Genomic DNA, 18533 nt, shown 5'->3' on the forward strand with positions numbered 1-18533 from the left:
TGCTTTCACTACTGACTACATTTTTCTAAATTATATAAGTTTGTGTGGACACACCAGGGTACAGTTAAAAATTTGCAAGGTATAAAGATATCAGATTATTCTAAGCTAGACTAGTTGTGCCAGGTAATTACTTTCTGCGATTAAGTGTGGAGTATGATTCACTGCTGACGAAAGTTTTCCAAGTTGTACAAGTTTGTGTGGACACAGCAAGGTATGGTTTGATATTTGTAAGGTATAAAGATATTAAATAATTCTAAGCTAGATTGTAATTGTGCGAGGTATTTACTTTCCAAGATTAAGTGAAGAGTATAATTCAGAATGGATTGAAAGCTGACTATGATGCATCCTTTTCATCAATTTTGTAAAAAAAAATTCATAAACTGTATCTGTCCAATCATAAGCCCAATGCTTATGATAAGATATTCCCAGCTCTGTCCAATGATGCTTGATGAAAGGACATCCCTAGCCCTGTTTAATGACAATCCCATGCTTGATGACAAGACATACCCAGCCCTGCCTAATCATGAGCCCATGCTTAATGACAAGACATCCACAGTTCTGTCCTAACATAAGATCATCCTTAATGACAAGACATCCCCAGCCCTGTCCAATGACAACCCCATGCTTGATGACAAGACATCCCCAGCCCTGTCCAATGACAACCCCATGCTTGATGACAAGACTTTCCCAGCCCTGTCTAATTACAACCCCAAGCTTGATGACAAGACATCCCCAGTCCTCTCCAATGACAACCCCATGCTTGATGACAAGATATCCCAAGCCCTGTCCAATAATAAACCCAAGCTTGCATGCTTGATATGACATCGCCAGCCCTCATGATAAGCTCATGCTTGATGATAAAATTTTCCCAACCCTATTTAATTATAAACCTTTTTTGATAAGACATCCCGAGCCCTAACCCATGATAAGACTATCCTTGATGCCAAGACATCCCACTTTTTTCAAGCAATGTTTAAACATTACCTATCTGACAGAATGCAACAAGCTATTACTGGTAACATTAAATCAGAGCTGATGTCCATCAACAAAAGTATTTCAGTCCTATCGGCAAGTTCAAAAAATATCACTTGTTGAGAAGTTTACATGAGTAACACCTGTTATTTCCTTTCACTATGTTGTACCATATTCATAATAACCATGGTTAGCCTCATTTCCCTATTGGTAGCCTCACTAATCTAATCTCGTCTGCTAAATCTCAAACATGTTTTAACTTTGGAAAATCTAATTACAGCTGTAGCATATTTAATTAGCATGTACATACCACTACAAAGCCATGTGATTTGTGAACAATGGAAGTGTTAACTACAACTACAAGGAATTGCTTACCTAGCGGTATTAATTGATAATGGAATATTGTATGGAGCTTTTGTACATGAGTATGATCACAGTCATAAAGTAAGTGAACAATAAAAGATTACAGTACATTGCTAAATACATCTCTCTCTCTCTCATAATGGGTTTAATTTTTATTTGATCATAAACTGAAGTAAGAACATTTTGATGCAATATCTGTCTCTGTCATGGTTATTCATCTTCTAACATTTCAATTCTAATGCACACATATCAAATTTAAACAGCACATATTGCAAACAATGCATATTACTAATGCATGCTGCTTTAGCACAATTACATCTTATAGAAGTTAATTTTAATACTGACAATCATGTAATTGTTTCAAATCCTCAATGTGGAGTCCTTTTTTTTTTTCACACACGATCTCCTCCCCAAAATGAAATATGTTTTAACACATTATTTTTCGTACATTTGGAGAATTTTTTCTATATAAAAAAAATTATGTAGCATACGATAAAGCAATCTGGATGACAAAATCGATATATAAGTTGATTCAGGGTATAAGACGAAGCTAAGATTTTCTGGTAAAAAAGTTATCATCTTATAGGCCAGCAAATACAGTAAGCAAAGATTACCAGTGAACAGAGCTGTACACCATCAATAATCAAGATGAAGCTGTTGACACAGAAAACATTTTAGAATTCATGTTGCCAAGAATCTCGACTTTTGCAAGTGTAACACACATGTTCAATAGTGTACTCCAGAATTTATATTTTATATAGGATAAAATGTTATCAATCACTCAACTTTTAGAATTTATTTTGCAATGCGTTCCTTCTCCCTCTTGTGCATTACTGCTTTACAATCTGGGAAAATAAATTGACACGATTAACAAACTTATGAAAATGGCAGCAAAAATGATCTTAAATTTAAGATTTGATACACCATCTAGGTTTCTAGTCTTGAAATTGAAAAGGCTAAAATAGGAATACAGATTAGCCTGTCAACAGACCACAATAATGTTCAAAATAAATAAAGAAATAAATCCACAATATTTGCATGGCATATTTCCCTTTGACCCTTTCAGTAGTAAGTAACTTCAATGGAAGATTGTCATTAAACACTAAGTAATTTTCATGATGTTTATTAAATGTAGAAAACAAATGTTCAGTGACTTATTTTATTTCTTGTGATAAGAATACATATATGGTATCACTGTCAAGAAGACAAACTCAGATCTGTGAAAATATGCTCATAAACAAGTTTTGGTGCATACAGGTGATTATATAGGTAAATGGAAAGGTAAGTTAAAGGTATAAGTTTATGGTACTCGTTCCAAAAAATTAAAGGAAGCATTTCAAGAGTAACATGTTGTCTGATTTTATCCAATACTCATGTTTTTACAAATCATTGGTTGAAATGCAATATTGTCCCAATTAAGGGAAAGCCATATGTGGGTAACAAGATTTTTACAGGTGTTACAAAAACCAAATCATACAAGGCTTTTATGTTCTGTTTTTATGGAAATAAGTATGGATAAAAACATGTTCTTTGACTGCTGTGGTTAACAAAAGTCCAGGACAGTTTTTTTGCCAGCAAATCGTTTACATCTGCCACCAATGAAATGCAGGTTTTACTTTAATAAGCCTGTCATAGAACACAATTTCTCCAAAACTGGATCCAACAGCCAGAATTTCTCACTTTTTGACAAACACAATTAAAACTGTTAAAAATCATAACTTCCAGCCATATATAAAGGTTATAAAACACTGGTCGTTCAGATAATATGTGAAAAGTCCAAGCATGTTTGTGCTGATTTGGGTCAGCCTCTCTCTTCCGGTGCACATTAATATTTTAAAATCTTGCCATTTCCAAGATCACATAATCACTACAAAATACCTTAAAATACTCAAACAATGTTCAAGATCCATCACTTACTTATGCTGGAACTATGTATTCAGAAAATATGTGAATATTATAATCCAACTGAGATTTAGTCCATTGACAAAATTCAGGTGTAGTAAGCATTGGCAAGCTTAGAGCCTTCAAAGTAATAATTGTCATCACTATTGCCAACAATATCTATCCATCTTAATTGCAACCACCACCTTTCTTATTTGTGCATGATTTACAAGATTAGAATTCCCATTATTTTAAAACATATCATCCCCAGACTATTCTGACTTGTCAAAAGAGTCTGCCATTTTTTATACAGTGACCTCAACAATTAACATTTACAGATCAGAAAACCCTGCTTTGTGTTAACAACCTATCTTAAAGTCTATATTTATCCAAATGGTATGCAAATAAATCATTCTACAACATAATTATTTATAAATGGGGGATCCCCGATATTGACCGATCAGAGAATACATTGTCAAAATAAGACATGTACTTGAGAACGGAATACCAATCTGCAGTATTGAGGAGTTATTGTTCCTGGACTGCTTTATTGAAATGGTTAAATCAGAAGAATGGTACCAAGAACCTAAATTCAGATTGATTTCAGATGATCACTGTAAAACACCCAAAAACAATTATTTTTAAAACAATCACTTGCTTACTGTATTGCTATTCCTTGGAATTAACTCCCTGTCCAATCATAAGCCCATGCTTGTTGACTAGATCTCCCCAATCCCCATCCAATCATAAGCCAATGCTTGATGACATGACATCTGCCATCCACATCCATTCATAAACCCATGTTTGATGACAAGACATCCCCAATCTCAATAAGAATAATAATAATAATGAGGACTTTGTATAGCGCCTAATCTTTAGAAGCTCTAAGTGCTTTACAACATTAGACAACACCTATATGACAAAAAACATATAATAATATTATTACGAAAACAAACACCATGAAATTAGAAAAACTTTACAAAATAAAAAACATGCTGAGAATATTTCAGTTAGGAAACATTATTACGTCTTTAAGTTTGTTCTTGCAATTGAAATAAGTGAGTTCTGAGAGCCCTCTTGAATGTGATCACTGTGTCTTTGTGTCTAAGTTCAGTGGGCAATTCATTCAACGTTGCTGGGCCCTGGTATGCAAAAGAACGCTGTCCATATGACTTTGTTTTCATAAGCCAATGAGTGTTGACCAGGCATCCGCCATCCCTGTCCAATCGTAAGACAATGCTTGATCACACGAAATCTGCCATCCCCATCCAATCATAAGCCAATGCATGAGCACAAGACATCCACCACCCTCATAAAATCATAAACCCATGCTTGATGACAAGACATCCCCTATCCCCATCCAATCATAAACCCATGCTTGATGACAAGACATCCACCATCCCCATCCAGTCATAAACCCATGCTTGATGACAAGACATCCACCATCCCCATCCAATCATAAACCATTGCTTGATCACAAGACATCCTCCATCTCCATCCAATCATAAATCAATGGTTGTCGACTAGACATCCTCCAGTCCTGTCCAATGGTAAGCCCATCCTTGATGACAAGATATCCCCCAGTCCTGTCCAATGTTAAGCCCATCCTTGATGACAAGAGATCCCCCAGTCCTGTCCAATAGTAAGCCCACCCTTGATGACAAGAGATCCCCCAGTCCAATGGTAAGCCCATCCTTGATGACAAGACCCAAGCCCTGTCCAATAGTAAACCCATCCTTGATGACAAGACATCCCCCAGTCATGTCCAATAGTAAGCCCACCCTTGATGACAAGAGATCCCCCAGTTATGTCCAGTGGTAAGCCCACCCTTGATGACAAGACCCAAGCCCTGTCCAATAGTAAGCCCATCCCTGATGACAAGACCCATGCCCTGTCCAATGGTAAGCCCATACTTGATGACAAGACCCAAGTGCTGTCCAATAGTAAGCCTATCCAGGATGACAAGACCCAAGCCTTGTCCAATGGTAAGCCCATCCTTGATGACAAGACCCAAGCCCTGTCCAATGGTAAGCCCATACTTGATGACAAGACCCAAGTGCTGTCCAATGGTAAGCCCATCCTTGATGACAAGACCCAAGCCCTGTCCAATGGTAAGCCAATCCTTGATGACAAGACCCAAGCCCTATCCAATGGTAAGCCCATCCTTGATGACAAGATATCCCAAGCTCTATCAATGATAAGGCCATGCTTGATAAAACATCCCCAGTCCTGTCCAATGATAAGTCCATCCTTGATCACAAGACATCCTCAACACTATCTGATAATAAGGCCATGCCAGATGATAAGACACCCCTGCCCTGTCCAATGACAAGCCAATACTAGACAACAAAATATCCCCAGCCCTGTCTAATGATAAGATCATGCTACACCTTTCCACTTTTGTACCAGACTGCCAACTATGAACAAGTCCGTCTCAGTAAGACAGTAGATTTTTTTCCGCTAGACTGACCAGTTTTCAGTAAGGTGTAACAAAATATCAATAACTGCTAGTGTAAAGCTGGAAAACGTAATTAAAAGTTTGACGCATCAACGATAAACATTATGTTCAACTGAAAAGTTTGAAAAGTATGCATACACTTTATTTACCACTAGTACAGTTGCACAAACTCTAGTTCCAAACCCTATGCAGCTCAATGGCTTGTTGCTATCTCTGAACTAGACATAATTCTTGGGAAATTCTTTTATATTTCACATGACGACGGCAGTCATATCTCCCATCAGCTTTTATTCACAAGAATCTGAATACTTCTTTTTATTCTTCTGTGTTGATTATTAACACATTTCTAGAAGCTTATTTTCCCTTTATGTTTAAACATGCATAGCTTTCTGAATGCCATTTTAAAAAATTCTATAATCAACAATTTGATCGTGTAAATGCTTCGTATGAAAAAATAGGTGCAGTTTAAGGCATCTGGGGTGCTGCTGTAAAGTTAGTCTGGTTCCTTGACTAATTTCAGTAATCCTAAGATGAAACCTGGATCCAAATAAAACACAGATGAACCAATTATTCGGATTTTTTGACAATGATCATTTTTCTGTAGTTTTTGCAAGTATGCTGTAAATCTGTATTTTAAGGGTAATTTTCGTAAGATTTAAAGTGAAATCGTAAGAGTTGGCAGGTCTGTTGTACACATTTGCAAGATTCCTTCTTTGGCTTTACATAGGAAAAATGCTGCACATGTACTCCAAAACTGAAGAACTATTTATCAAGTGAACTTCAACAACAATAAACTATGATTAACCAAGTGACAACAGAGAAATGCTCATAATTGCAAATCTTTTTACTTGAGCTTTCTGCCTGAAAATTAATTAACAATATCTTATATGTTGATTTTCACTAGGTGTATTTGTTCAGTGCATTTATAAGAAAAAAATTACAATCTTGCTTTTCTTTGAGGGACTCCAGCTCAATCCATGAGGCTGATTAGGAGAAAAATACCTTTTCCAAAGGCGCTATTTGGACTTGGAGGGATTCCAATTCAGCCAGAAGTTGTTGTTCTTGCTGGCGTTGGTAATGCTCCACATTAAGCTTTGTATAAAGCCCACCTATAAGCCTCTTAACATCTGATAAATCCTGCTCTATCTCGCTTTCTGTGGTTCCTGCAGAACAAAACACACCTAATTAGACATGGGTAATTTAGGTAATAGAAATATTTTTACAATACTGCATTTTTATCTATCAAAGCCCAAATGTGTAATTTTTCCACTTTGGCAATCGTGAGGTCCCACCTTCAAGGGTACTTGATGATAGATTCATGAAAAAAGTGATTAAACAAAATCACCGTTTCATGAGAATCACTTTGTTAATGGCAAAAACAGCCTTCAATATAGTGAAGATAAATTCTGAACACTAAAAATAATTGTCAATGTCTATGAACATCAATGTCATAGCTTGCACATCTCTTTATTGTTTGCTTGTATTACATCAATATATGATGCCACGTTACTCTTAGGGAATAAACTTGAGAAAGAATTATGATATACAAGTCATTATCTTCCATGCACTTTATCACACATGAATGCTATAAATAGCATAGCATTTGTAATTGTATTTGGTTACGATTACTAGTCTTAAAGTTTATCTTCCTCATGAGATGAACTTGTACGGTAATACCTTCCATGGTTGCTCAGTGAATGCGGTTTCAATATGGCATGTTTGCTTCCTGGTCACTGGAGGTATGCTAACAATGATGCTTTGTCAGAAGACTATCACAGAGCATCTTAACATTTTGCTTATAGTGCTAAAAACAATGCCATCAATTCCTTATTGCTGATGTTGATGGTGGATTCTTCCCTGGACAAAAAACCCTGAAGAACTTGCCCTTTCTAGCTCTAGACAAGCACCCCACCTGGAATCTGATGCATCTGTGGGATGGGGTGTGTGCATAGGGACTCCAGCCTGAAACAGGTCCAGATTTGCCCCACCAAATCCGATGATGGTGGAAATTACTTAGTATTTTTTATACTAAACATGTTAAAATGAACAGTAATTATTGCTATCTTCATATAATGTGCATTGTTATACTCTCCTTAGAAGGCCTCAAGGGAGAATAGTCCTTGACTAATGAGTCACCCTCTATAAATAAAGCATTATTATTATTATTATTATTAATCAGATAACATAAATATTTATGGTGTCTGGGGAGTCTTGTGCAGTTTTCTGTTTGACAGAAAGAAAAACTATAGGGGGTCCAAGTGCAATCTGCCCTAGGGATCCCAGTCTCATGTGAAATCCACCAGAGAATGAAGTTCCTAACTTATACCAGTATCCCCATTTATGACTGAGAGGACCCACCAATCATCTATTATGCTTGACCAAACCTTTACAAGATAGTCTGGCACCTGAACCTGAAGAGGGACACAACAATGGAGAGGACGTAAGCCCCTAGGGCTGCCTACCATCTTCCTTAAGAAAGGGAAAAGGGCCTGCAAACATACTCCCTTGCCATCTCTGGTAACCCCTTCTACGTCATGACTGTTGGGAATGGGGTCTAAATTAGGGTTGCTCTTTGGACCGGGGCTGCATGGCTTTGGAGAACTCTGCTGATGGTCCCTGGGGAAATCACAGTGACACCACTTCTTGCTCAGTTTTGATGGACCAGGTGCAGATGCAAGGGACCAGTGTTGCAGAGCAGAGCCCTAAGGTCCTTCGAAACTGCAGAAGGAATGAGACTGTAAGGCTAGAAAATAATCTGGTATGCCTTAAGAACAATTTGGTTTATTAACTTCATAGACACATACAGCGTTACTTAGGGTGGTTCATTTGTTTTTGTTTTGTATGACTGAACAATACATGCATCTCTTTGAAGGTCACTCGTGGTAAGATATTCATATAGCACGGTGTGCACAGGTACTTTACCCCTGGTCATATGCATTTGTTTTTCCTTGTATTTATAGGAGGCTTATTGTTCTATGTAATACAGTGATCGCTTGTATCTTGTCAGAGAGTGACAACACTCTTACTTCGAACTACAACCATAGGGGTCAGTGTTAAATCTTTTACAAATCCAGTTGGTAAGCATGTTTTGATAGTCTAAATGCCTTTCTTCAATTTACTGTCTTTATTAGTAATTCTGTGGGTTTAATACACTAGAAAAACAGTCGGTATGTTACAATGCATCACTAAGGGCTTGATTTGACAAAAAACAACTTAGTAGCATATATTTTTGGATTTCTCCTATGTAATTTTGTTTATTCCTTGTTATGACCAGATTGATTTATTTATAGCTTCTGTCCGTATGGATACAGATAGACTGGCTAGAAGAACCAGCATGGTGAGGCTATTATTCGTAGTGTGGCAGTCAAACCATTTCAACTGACAGTGTATCTGTTTCATGATGGGGACTGATGAATAGGGATATATAATTCTGAAGAAGGATGACATAAATTCTCAACTCCTGGATAAGGAACATTATGTTATGTAATGTATACAAGGACACATGGTTGTGAAATATATTTAATTTGCTTCGTAACACGTGGTTATTTGAACCATACTTATTTTATTTTGCATCATACAATTCTGTAAATTGTACTTGTGTCTGTTCGTTTGTCTCATATGGTTCCGTAAATATTCTTTTCATTGTGTACATTGTTAGTGTGAGAACCATACTCATATTCTTGTTACAAATATGAGCATCTGTAACATGTTTAGTATAGTAGTAGTGTATTATATGTAGTGGGTGGGTGTGTGAGTCAAGTTGCATATGTGTTGTAGTGAACATTTATTGAGACCTCCGAAGAGAATCCCTGCCTCAAGGAAAGCAGCCAACAGATGGTTCTTACAATGATTGGCAATATCGCTGAAGATGTGGAGAAGCTCCACTGATAATGATATGGACATCAACCATGCATGCTGGGATATTTTTGCCACTGCAAAAGCTGAAGTGTGACTGGCAACAGAGTCCTCTCCAGCTGGCTGAAACAAAGACCAACATGTCAGGTTATGGTGACTAGCGACCTAGCCTTAGGCTCTAAGGTTTCCAGTACCTTGTCTGGAAGGCAGATCCCCATGGAAATACCCACTAACTTGTGATCCTTTAGAGTCAAAGGTTGGAGGTTCAAGGGGCAAGACAGTGGTGTGAATTCTATAGCTAGAAGTGGAGACCAGAGATCTCAACATAGAGTTGGGTGGGCTGGCCACCACTTATGATGCCAAGCAAACTCTTGACACTTACTAAACATTGCAAGAGATCTCTGTAGGAGGTAGTCCCACAGAGTCTCTCCAAACTGGAGACAAGTTCTGTGTCCTTTGGGACTGGGACAGAAATCCCTAATTAAAAGATGTTAAACTTCAATTACCAACTTGTCAAAGGATAAGATGTCTTCTTCCTCCACTGTTTGGTATGATAGTTGGAGAGGAAGGGCACTGAAATGGAGGGAGGCCACCCCAATCTGACTTTCTTCAAACATGCGGAAGTCAATGAGCATTGACAGGACACCTTTGTTGTGCTCTCAGTCATGGAAGAGATGATTATGTTGCCCAGTGACTCTCTGTTGTTGCATGTCTGACCTGGGGAAAAGGGGATCCTTGTGCTGCAAGGTGACTATCCCTGGTGGTAGACACTGCGGGAAAGCGTGAGTGCCTCTTCACCTTCCCGGGTCTTCTGGGAGAAGAGAGCCTACTTCCACCACCATTTAATCTCCACTTTGTAAGAGGGTGACATCAGTTTATGTACTGCAACACTGACCTCTCTAGTATGAAGTCAATACCCTGGAGTCCAAGACTTCATTAAATGGAAAGACCAATTACTATCCTGCATTGGATGACCCCACATCCTATAGGAACCAAGCGAGATAATAGTAAATGGGGATGGGGGATGCCAAGAAATCCCTTTCAGTGGTGTAGCAGACGAATGCTGAATGGCAGTTTCCAACATGATTCAAGGGTAGTCCAGCAAGGAGTGGATTCTGACCTGATCCCAGTCCTCATGCTGAGAGGGGCTCCAACAACAGGTGTTCATTACTCACAAACCAGTGCATAGTCACCTGTCACTGACTGGTAACCAGTAAAAGACCAGTCAGCCAGAGACTCTGATCTGTTGGAAACCCTTCATCAGATGGTACAGACTTGAATCTTGGCTCTCACTTTACAGGTTGGCTTGATCCTGTTGCCACAAATGTGTGTGTGTGTGTGTGAATGTGTCTGTGTGTGTGAATGTGTGTGCACATGCATGTGTGTGTTAAACAACTCACTATCAGCCCTGTGGGAATGGAAAGGGTACTGAGCTTCTCCATTATGGTTGGGCATAACTCATTTTCTGCCTAATTATTTCCTCCCTTGGGAGGGGCCCTGGACCCTTCATGGGCCTTGTGTGACTCTGATGAGGCTGATCCCAAATGCTCCTGGACTCAGTAGTGTTCCTCTGCCCATAAGAACTAAAAATTCTATTCTGAGACCCAAGAGACCTAACAATGGAAAACCATAAAAATCCTAATCAAGAGAATGGCCCCTACTTCCTCCCTCTATATATCATTGGCTTTCAACAAGGTCCCAGATATAGTTTGACCAAGAAGCAAAGTGGTCAACCCTCTGTCCTTTAACAAGTGGTAAATGCCAGGTAAATGGGGCATGTGTCCCAGGGGGGATTTCTTGTGCCCACATTAATGACAGGTTGTTTCTCTGACACTGTTGAAAAGAAAACTTCTGAAAACAAGAACGCTAATCTTGCATAAAGAATATAATCTATGACTATTTGCACTGAACTAGAAATCAATGCAATTTTAATCTAAAAGACAAAGATGCCAACCCTATTTTATATGACAACTAAAGCTTTCTTCATGTGGAAAGATTTAATTGATCCAAACTCCTCCATTTGCTCAGAGATTATATTGCATGTACTGAAATGATTTAGTTGTATTAATTTTTCTGCTGTTCAGTGTATTTAGGGCTCCTTCCCCGCTCAGTGGCCCCTAATTAATGTAGGTGTATTTACCTGTTGCTGGTGGAGCTATGTCATATACCTAATTAGAGTAGGTGTATTTACCTGTTGCTGGTGGAACTATGTCATATACCTAATTAGTGTAGGTGTATTTACCTGTTGCTGGTGGAGCTATGTCATATTCCTAATTAGTGTAGGTGTATTTACCTGTTGCTGGTGGAGCTATGTCATATTCCTGCTGATTAATGACCAGTTTAAAGTTGGATCTCAGTAGTACATCTATTGATGTGGAACCGGATATTCTGTTGCCATCTGCAATTAGACAATATCATAATTAAAATACACATGATTAGTATATTAACATCTACAACAATGGGCGCTCAAGTTCAATAAATAAATAAACATACATACACACACACATGCATGCACACATGCATACACACACACATGCACACACACACACACATACATACCTACATACATACCTACATACATAGACATATATACATACATACATACATACATACATACATACATACATACATGCATGCATGCATGTGTCAAAGACTGGATTGTCAATAGGATATGCTAGTGTGCCACAGATTGGATTGTCAATGGGGTATGCTAGTATGCCAGAGACTGGATTGTCAATGGGGTATTCTAGTGTGCCAAACACTGTATTGTCAGAGGGGTATGTTATTGTGTCACAAATAGGACTGTCTATTGGGTATGCTAGTGTGCCACAGACAGGACTGTCAATGGGGTATGCAAATGTGCCAAAAGCTGGATTCTCAGAGGGGTATGCAAGTATGCCACAGAAAGGACTGTCAAAGGGGTACCGTATGCTAGTATGCCAGAGACTGGATTGTCAATGAGGTATGCTAGTATGCCAGAGACTGGATTGTCAATGGGGTATGCTACAGTGTGCCACAAACTGGATTGTCAATGGGGTATGCTAGTATGCCACAGACTGGATTGTCTTTACTGACTAATGAAAAATCTCAAGTATGAATAGAATCCAGGAAATGTAAGTTAATGCCACAGGGTTCAAAACAGTCATAACACTCCAACTGCCTGACCATAAAATAAATGTACTGCATGACCTGATCTGCATCATTTGTGTGAACAGTGTTCACATGCTTTTTAAAACAAAAAGTTCCAGTTTTTCCCCTGGATGAAACTGATAGTTTCATGGGTCACTAATGACCCTTACTTTATGCAATCTTAAAACGAATTTGGTTTAGAAAACATGCTTTTATCAAATCAAAAGCTGTTTCCATTTGTTAACTCTCCAATTTCATTTGAATTAGATCTATGACCGTGTACCAAAACACAGGATATACCACTATAAATAAGTATACCAACTGAAATTCAAATAAACCTGCGTGTAACTCACCTTAATTTACACACCTGTAATAAAACTGTTAACTGTACTCTGTATAACTGTATAACGTTTGTATGAAGTCTTCAAGGCATGGGTTGATTTAAATTTGGACATGAAGCCCTTATAAATTATGTACCTTGGGGAGGGACTGATTATTGTTTGAATTTCCAATGATGTCTAGTTTGTGTGTGTGTGTGTGTGATTTGATTTTTAATGTAGCTTTAAAAAAATCCATCATATCACTACAATGTTTGTGGTGGGGCAGTTTATAGTGATGTCTATCACTGGGGCAGCATGCCATAGACATGTGGCATCATGTCCACCCAGTCACATTATCCTGACACCAGGCCAATCATTCCTAACACTAGCCTCTTAATGCTGAGCACCAAGTGAGGCAGCTGCTAGTACCAGTTTTTATAAGTCTTTGGTATGACTTGGCCTGGGTTCCAAATTGTGACTTACTGTATTTGAGGCAGACACTCTAAGCACTTATGCCAATGAAGCAATCTGTCTAGTTGGTATGCTGACATCTACTTTCAATGTCATGAATACCCAGAGCATGCACTGAAAATTTACAAAGTCTGTAGATTTCACAATAATGGGATGATTCTTCTATTTTACTTGGGGCTGCCCCTGAATTTTCTTTTGCAAATATCTCAAATGAATGTTTGTGAATCTTGTTTGCCAAAACTTTTACCTCATTCCACATTTCATTCAGTTTAGCAATGCACCAGCAGATCTGGATCTAGGCAGCTTGTTAGGAGTCAGCTGTAAAATAAACAGCAAAACACCCTGACCTGCCAATGTATTATGTAATAGCAGATCATTCTGTGTGATTTGCAGTTGGACCCAACCTATATGTGAGCATATACAGCATATACATCAATCTTCCCATAATTCATTATGACACTGCTACCAGACAGCTGTCAAAAACTGCTGCTACTTTATCTTATCAAGTGTATCAACAGGACTTTTTATAGGATTTTATTGATTTCTAGATTATATGTGAATTCTATAGCTATGGTAATGATTAAATTTATACAGTAAAACCTGTCTTGAAAGACCACTGCTATTTGAGACCACCTGTCTTGAGAGACCACACTCTCAATGCACAAATTTATTGATTATATAGCATTCTTAACTGTTATGAGAGACCATAATATATTGGCAAAAGAGGTGGTCTTTCAAGACAGGCTTTACTGTAATTAGCATAATTTACATTCTATCAACAAGAAATGTTTATTTCATATATGAAATTGCAATATTTTCTCAGAACTAGAGGGAATTCTGCAGCATGAAATTATACTGAATGTCGTGTGACTATCATTTTTTTTGTGTAAAAGAAGCTATGACGTCTGGAAAACATTCTTTACCCCCCCCCCCCATACAATATTGATCACTAATGCTATCAAGAGCACCTTGAAATTAGATTGTACTAAATGTTCTTGGAGTTCAAGTATGCTTTGTGATAAATGCATACTACACAAATACAGTACAATCTGTAAGCAGTACTACTGACTACACGTATGCTCAAAGAAATTATCTTCGGAGGGAAGAAAATTTTCATACATAAATAATGTGCTGTTTTGCTTCATCTGCTCACACTTAAAACACTCAGTTATAAAACACTCCATAAGACAAATGGTTGATGATGAAATCAAAGTTGCTAGCTTGGTGCAGGTCAATAACAGAGGAAAAGCTTAGGTTCTTTTTTACATGTACCTTTTTAATGGCCCCTCAACACAAAAGTGACTATGTTTTGCCAACTAAAAGTTCATTTTAAAAAAATATATCTGTTTAAAAAAATGAACTGCACAAACATTTATTAAATTAAACTTTTCCAAAAAGTTGTTGCTATTGTTGTTGTAGGGTTTAACGCCAATTTTCTGCATAAGATAGGCTATACATTTCGTCCAATATAAATGGTGGAGGAAGAACCCGGAAAATCCCCGGAAAGAACCACCGACCCACGAGAAGCTATTGGTAAGCTTTCTCCTGTACCCACATACATTGGCCAAACCCGAGACTTGAACCAATGCAGGCAGAGGTGAGATTGCAACGATTTGTAACGGTGAGTGCTTTAGACCACTTGGCCACTCGGGGCCCCTCCAAAAATGGTAAAATTCAGTACAAGATAAGATATGTAAAGATACTTAAATACTGCACAGTACAGTACATATATGACAGAGGCAACACTTGTAAAATCCTGATTAAAATTTGATGCATAAACTGCATTCCCTTAAAAAGTCCTAGATTTTGGGGGTGGGTGGGAGTCGATTCCTCATACAGTTACTGGATTACGGCATTTTACTATGCTGTTAATTTTGATCTTGAATATGGCAACTGGCAATACTCTGCCCTGAGGTACAACCATATTCTTTGAATAGCTTTCAGAAAGGGTGCTGCCTACCCTAACTATGAAGTTCTATCGTTCAAGATCTTGGAGATAAAGTTGGGTACAATGCATCTTACACCTAGGATGAATAGGTCATAGCTCCATCTGGTGTTATAAGCTTTCTCTTAGTGAAAAAAGATGGCAACTATGTGTTTTGTCTTTTATCTTTATAAAGCTCTAATAAATGCTTTGTGTCTAACAAAATGGTCTTCTGTGCTTCTCTGGCACCATGAGTCCATATTGCACATCAGCCCAAGTACTGTCTCATTTGTCATCTATTCAATGGTTTTGAATATGGCTTGTAGATCCTATGGGATGATATTTGAAAGAGGCAGATTTGTCATTTCCAGGTTTTGTTACTGTCTCATCGCTGCTTCTCGCCAAAGCCATAGAAAGGCACCAATTTCCCACATTTTACTGAAAATGTTTAGGAAGAGTATTTGTCTGACAAGTGTTTTAAAAGCTAATAGTGGATATCATCTAGTCCTGCTTAAGTGCCTGGGACTCAATCAAGAGAGTAAATGTACCATATATACTCACTTGACTCAAACTGCAAAAAAAAACCAACAAAGATCCTGATCTGCTGTAGCATAATGCACCTACAGATATGGCCTATGTTGATTGTTCCACTGACTGCTCTTAACAAACTGAACAGTATTTATTCACATTTTCAGTTGTCTGGATTGCTACTGAATCACTGAATATATTTTTCAAATCCCTGAGAGCATATCTGCATACATCATCAAATCATGGCTTCTTGACATAGCATTGTATCCACAGCAACATCATGCAGTATGTTTGTAAACAGAAGCACAGAATCCACTTCATGCCTAGAACAATCAGTTGTGATATTTGGTTTATCACATGCCCAATGTTGTTGAGTATGGCTGCAAAAATTGACTGTACCCATTAACCATGTCAATTCCTATTGCTAAGCATTCATTCCAAGGTTGCAGACATGGCAAAAGCACACAGTGTCTGGCAACAAAGAGAATGAGCACCCCTGAGAGTAGAGACTTTTACATGTGACTGATTAAGACATTCAAGCTAACATCTCTAATCAAGCAGTCACGAACATACTTTAAAGAACATTTTACAATTTAAAACTGGTAAACAGCATGTTCTCACAGCCAACATTATTGAAAACAGAAAATTTTACACCATGTACACTCAAAGATCTCTGACCCCTCTATGCAAATTCTTCAAAGTTATTTGGGAGTCTGTGAGGTCACATTCTACAAAAATCCTTAAAAGTGGCTTGCCAAATGTATAAAATAGATCTATTTTTTAACTTCAAGGTGCAAGATACTAGCAGGAGGCAGCCTTTATGGTGATCACATAATCCAGTAATACATATTCACAATGAAGCACCCTATAACATGGACATGATATCTGCATGGGTCACTGAGACCAGCAGTATCTGAACATGTTTTATTGTGGGTACTCAGGTTCACGGCTCATTGCAATTCAAAATTACCAAACTTGTTTCAAATACTGGATGTTAAATAGTTCCATGTTTTTGGTCTTCCTGTTGAAATATAGCATAATTTAAAACAATAAGCTAGGCTGTAAACATAACCTGGATTAAGGAAAAAGTTCAACAAATATTTTCACTGATTAATTAAATCAGACTGCCAGTTAGCTAAGTAAAAGAATGGCACATAAAACAATTACAAATTGCCCATTTAAGTGGTCTCAGGGCAGAAACTTATTTTCAAATTAAGCAATTTTTATTGTGGAACTCAAAATACATTTCATTTCAAGACAGACAGTGAGTTTTTAAGTGTCTCCTCACATTTTACAATGTCCCCTTAAAATTTGCATAAGAGGACATTTTGTTTTGTGAAAACTTCAACATGATGTAATGAACAACAAATAAACTGCTTTTTATTCCTCACAAAAAAACATTTTGCTGATGGAGAAATTTTACTGGACAAGAAGGAAAAAGAAACAGCTAGAAAATTGTCATAAATGATGAGAGCACATCAGGGCCTATGTTGTTTGTCCTACTGATTACTCCTAACAAACTGCAAACATCCAGATCAGCATGGACATTATGTGATGGCAGATCTGTGTCTACGTAGTTTCTAGTTGGTCAGGATTTCTAAGTAAGTATATACACTGCATGCAGATCAGTCTTATACAAAACTTTTGATTCCATGACAAAAAGTCATAAATTTGATGGGCTAAAATAAGAAAACCAGTATTTCACTCCATTATTGCAATTAATTTATTCTGGCATGCAATAAAACAGCATTATAGGATGAATTAAATGGTATGGAATCATTTACTGATTGAAATGCTTAATGAAGTGCTACACTCAGCAAGGAAATCATCAGCAGGCTCTAGTTTTAAAATACTGGAAAGGTTCTGCTGCAAATATTGGTCCCGATAATCATGAGGCGATAAATTTGATATTATCCAGACTAATAAAGATATTACCGCCGCAAGTGCTGCCACAATGTCACTGATCTGCAATTACTGATCTTCAGCATAATCAATATCCTGTGGCAAATTACAGTAACTGTTACCAGATGCAGCCCTATTCTTTTGCATGACAGGAAGAGGTCAGATACAAGTGTCAGAAGCAGTTAATATGTGTTAGTCTCCCATATCTGATTAGAGAATGCACGTTTAAAGAAATTATTAGTATTTCCTCCCAAGTCATGAAAATTCTGTAATACAATTTCAATCTGCTTCAGAGATTAAAACAAAAACAAAAAATAACTAAGCAGTACAGGAAATCTATGCTTTGTACTTGCACTTTATATAAAGACAACAAAATATCTTTATTTACCCAGTAAAGGTCCATCAAAAGACTGCAAAATCAAGGAGAGGAAATTCATTAAAATTCTTGACTGATTAAGTTGCTCAATTAAGAGAAACCAAATAAATAAATACATCCATAAATCTAGAACTAAGTCTTTGTTTGAAATATGAAATATGATCATAGTTGTTGCAATTTAACAAATTTTAATAAGAAAATTAGATCTTAAAAATCACTTTACTTCTGAGAGATTATAAGTTTAGTAACTGTATATCACTGTTGTTTGATGACATTAAAAAATCACTTTACTTCTTAGAGATTATAAGTTTTAGTAACTGTATATAACTGTTGTTTGATGACATTAAAATATCA

At 37.4% G+C, this 18533-nt stretch overlaps 1 protein-coding gene across 1 annotated transcript in view; it reads right to left on the bottom strand.

Annotated features, from left to right (window-relative positions):
- Positions 1–18533, bottom strand: part of LOC149806291 (calcium uniporter protein, mitochondrial-like) — a 93356-nt gene that overhangs the window by 22210 nt on the left and 52613 nt on the right. Inside the window, exons 4-5 of the mRNA XM_089951234.1 lie at positions 11823–11927; positions 6677–6837 (exon numbers count right to left, since the gene is read on the bottom strand). Coding sequence (XP_089807360.1) covers positions 6677–6837; positions 11823–11927 — 266 coding nt within the window. The remainder of the gene's footprint in view (positions 1–6676; positions 6838–11822; positions 11928–18533) is intronic.

The sequence above is a fragment of the Sinohyriopsis cumingii genome, chromosome 2 (assembly GCF_028554795.1).
Source record: "Sinohyriopsis cumingii isolate HCF-2022 chromosome 2, ASM2855479v2, whole genome shotgun sequence".
Classification (NCBI taxonomy): domain Eukaryota; kingdom Metazoa; phylum Mollusca; class Bivalvia; order Unionida; family Unionidae; genus Sinohyriopsis; species Sinohyriopsis cumingii.